The 3,513-nt window shown below is 47.3% G+C and overlaps 1 protein-coding gene across 1 annotated transcript; it reads left to right on the forward strand.

The window, feature by feature from the left end:
• The first annotated feature begins 236 nt into the window (after positions 1–236).
• Positions 237–2,891, forward strand: LOC144128364 (uncharacterized). The gene is made up of 9 exons (XM_077661722.1): positions 237–602; positions 680–857; positions 1,700–1,732; positions 1,811–1,864; positions 1,953–1,994; positions 2,076–2,117; positions 2,325–2,366; positions 2,439–2,516; positions 2,598–2,891. Exons 1-9 carry the CDS (start codon positions 476–478, stop codon positions 2,848–2,850), a joined length of 849 nt encoding a protein of 282 aa, XP_077517848.1. The 5' UTR covers positions 237–475; the 3' UTR covers positions 2,851–2,891.
• Positions 2,892–3,513: the final 622 nt, after the last annotated feature.

Consider the following 3,513-nt stretch of genomic DNA (forward strand, 5'->3'; position numbering starts at 1 on the left):
ACGATCCGCCACCTTCCCCTCTTCCCCCAGATCCGTTCCTGTCCCACGTTTCCGATTCCGAAGTTCTGCGCCAGCGAACACGCGCTCTAATTCCTCCGTGTTCGCACCCTCTCCCCCGTAGTCTTATGGTACGTCCACACTAGCGACAAAAACGCGCGCGACACGCCGCGCGCGTCGAGCGGTGCGGTCGCGCGCGGCAAGATTCACGAAAAGCGGCAGCAACGCGCGGCAAACGCGCGAATGGGTGCGAGACCCATTTTTCGCGGCAGCCGCAAAACGACCACCAATCAGAAGCGAGCCGCGCTGTTGTGGCGCCACCTGTGGCATAAGCTAAGAATCAACCTATGGGCTCCGTGACACGCGCGCCGTAAATCTCAGACACGCACGCCGTAAAATCTCAGAGGCCATTTCCAGTCAAGGGGTCTGTTTTTGTTAAGCCTTCCCACACTGCCACCGAGACGTCGTCGAAGTCGCAATGGAAGCGTTTTTGGAAACTGTGCGTGGTTATCCGTGCCTGTATGATAAATCAAACATCGATTTTAAGGATAAGGACCTGCGTGCCAACCGCTGGCACATGATTGGACAACAGTTTGGAATGACAGGTGAGTAATTGGTGCAATTTTCTTAATGTTTCGGGAACATGTGTGAGCATGTGATTGTGTTTGTACCTACCATGCAGGCGAGCAGGCAGCGGGGAAGTTTAAGAACTTCCGCGACCGCTGGCTTAAGGTAGCGCTGGAGAAGAAGAAGGCCTACAAGAGTGGTGCTCCCGGCAAAGAAGGGAAAGCGAAAAGTGAATGGACATACTATTATATTCTAGACAGTTTCCTGCGGAAGACACCGTACTACGCCGAAAAGTAAGATGCACTTGTGAAGTGTGGTTCACCTCTGTTCCCGCTCGCACAGGGACCTGATCTGGTGCATATATTGGAATATTTGCTCCCTGGGTAAATGTATGCTCGCTAGTGCATGGGTGCATTTACTACCGTATTCAGAAATGCGACTTAGCTTTGCCGTGGCTCACGTGAACGGCTGACGCGCCGAAGGAAACGAAATGACCCTCTCGGGCATGTTCATTACAGACGATTCTTAATCTTATGTTGATCAAGTCCAGTCGCAACATTAATTTCTGGATACGGCCGCTCTCTTATCATGTTCAAGAATGGTGCTGTATTGTTCGATACATTGAAGAGGCATGTGCCTACGCGCCGTGCGCGAGGCGCATTCGTGCGGCACACAGCCGGACGTATTTCTGTATTTATTCGTTAAATACGGAGTTTTCATCCTAGAACACATTCATGCATGTTATTTTTACGAAGAAATAATAAACTCGGTTGCTCGCGGTTTTGTTTTCTGCCGGCCGTGCGCTCGCCCTTTCTCCATGTTGCAGCATTTAGTGACTGCATTTGTTGCCACATACCACTCCAATTTTCAAAATTTTCCTGCCCTCGTCTGATTGCTGCGATATCCCGTGCTTGCAAACTCATATTTCACTGCTCTCGCATAGGCGACATTATCGAAACAGTTAAAAAACTATTAAATTACTCTCACTTTTTCGTTTCATTATTTTGTTGCTCGGGGGTTTTACGGTACGATACAGGACAGCGTTTATTATTTGCATATAGCCGCATAATTGAGAAATGTTAACATATGTGCGTGTATCGTGGATTACAATACTCGCTGTGTGGTTGCTTTCCAGATTAACCACGAATATCCCACTGCCACAAGAAAGGTAGGTGCTAATCCTATATTTAACTATGTTCTTGAATGCTTAGATTAGGTGTTTACATAATGATTCCTGCCCTCACAGACACCTGCAGCAGGCCGAAGAGGCACTGTCAACCAGCAGTGCTGCAGGCGATTGGTATTTTGTTTCTTTCTGTTTACGTACTGGGACCTGCATGTGGTACTCTGACAAATATTCATTCAACATAGATAAATCTTATATGCAGTTGGCCCAGCCCATCGCCTGCTGAAGAAGTGCTGGATGAAATGTATGCTTTGTCACATTTTGTTAGCACTACTATGTATCACGTCTACTTACTTCTGTTTATTATTTGTTGATGTCAATGCAGATGCTCTGGGAGAACAACCGCCTCAGATGAAGAGAGCTGTGGGTGGGTACTTGTGAATTTATTGTGAATGATTAATCATAGAACAGACATGCATGAAACACACTTGCTAATTGAAATAGTTTATTACTTACAAAGACGGATAATAATGCATTGCATAAATTGACTTCCTGGTAGTAAAATGCTGTGCACCACATACTGGACGTTTCATATCCTGTTGTCTCATCGAAACACATTCTCTATGTATTTCAGCTTGCTCAGTCCAACCCCAACTGAGACTGAAGCATCTTCCGGGTGAGCTTGTCTCAAGGAATGTTACATTGTATCTCTCTTAACAGATGATATTTTTCTTTTCATGCTTCCAAGGTCCAACAGTGGCACAAACAGAGCCCAGCCGCCAGCGCAGCCTTCCCAAGTGCGACTTTCCTCGACACCACAGTCTCGGTAGCTGCATTGTTCATTTGTCCTGCAAAACATTGTATGTGTGTGTAACTGCCCATGAAAACTGCTGCATTGTCATTACAGTAAAAGAAAAAAGAATGACGCATTCGAAGAAGCTGTGCAGGAAGCACTGGGTAGCTGCAGCAGCACACTAAGCAGAATTGAGACTGCTAGGAAGCTTGCAGTACCCAGGGCCGAAAGCCCACCAGACGAATGCCAGGAGGCGGCCAACTGGATGGCCACAAAGCTGCGAAAGCTTCCTGCAAGAAAACGCTCAGAGATACTGTTTAAGATTCATTCGCTTATTTTTGAGGCCGAAATGGAGCTGCCCGAATGAATACTGTGCTACATTCCGGCAATAAAGAATGCTGTCCAATTTGTGCAGCATTATTGTGAATTTATGCGCCTGCAACATATGTTTTGAGCAAATGATTGAAAACTGCATCATTACCTGTATTCCCGCGCGGGTCACTATCCTCTCCTGCCATGGCACCCGTCCTTCATTCATAAAGTAGGTTGCCAAGTGGTTGCGCATATCCATAGCTGTCCTGCAAAAGCAACAAAATGCAGCACCATCAGTGGCCAAACAAGGGAATCCTGATTGTGCATGCTTTCACTTGCGAGATAGTTTACCTTGCTGAATGATATCCAGACATAGTGGTGAGGTCCCCCATGCCCGGCAGACTGTCACTGCCAGCTCTCCAGGATCCTTCTACGATGTTGCCTTCCCAGTCCTCATGATCAGTGAAACCCGGTGGGCTGTATGCAGATCGCGATTGCGGCGAACTCAGCAGGAAGTTGTGCAGTACAACACATGACTTCACAATATTTTGTGTCGTTTCCTCCGATGCCCGAAATGGTCGCCGCAAAATTCTCCATCTGCTTGACATGATTCCAAAGGCATTTTCAATCAACCGTCTTGCTCGGCTCAAGCGATAGTTGAATGTTGCCCTTTTCAGGTACTCTTGCCGCTGAGCTGGGTCATTCCTGAACTTCTGCA

This window comes from Amblyomma americanum, chromosome 4, assembly GCF_052857255.1.
Source record: "Amblyomma americanum isolate KBUSLIRL-KWMA chromosome 4, ASM5285725v1, whole genome shotgun sequence".
In the NCBI taxonomy this organism is placed as follows: Eukaryota; Metazoa; Arthropoda; class Arachnida; order Ixodida; family Ixodidae; genus Amblyomma; species Amblyomma americanum.

Excerpts from the sequence above, each read along its gene's own strand:
- LOC144128364 (XM_077661722.1), top strand. The coding sequence starts at position 476 with ATGGAAGCGTTTTTGGAAACTGTGCGTGGTTATCCGTGCCTGTATGAT. Across the intron at positions 603-679 it reads ACAACAGTTTGGAATGACAG|GCGAGCAGGCAGCGGGGAAG; the intron begins GTGAGTAATTGG and ends CCTACCATGCAG. Across the intron at positions 1,995-2,075 it reads GAAGAAGTGCTGGATGAAAT|ATGCTCTGGGAGAACAACCG; the intron begins GTATGCTTTGTC and ends ATGTCAATGCAG.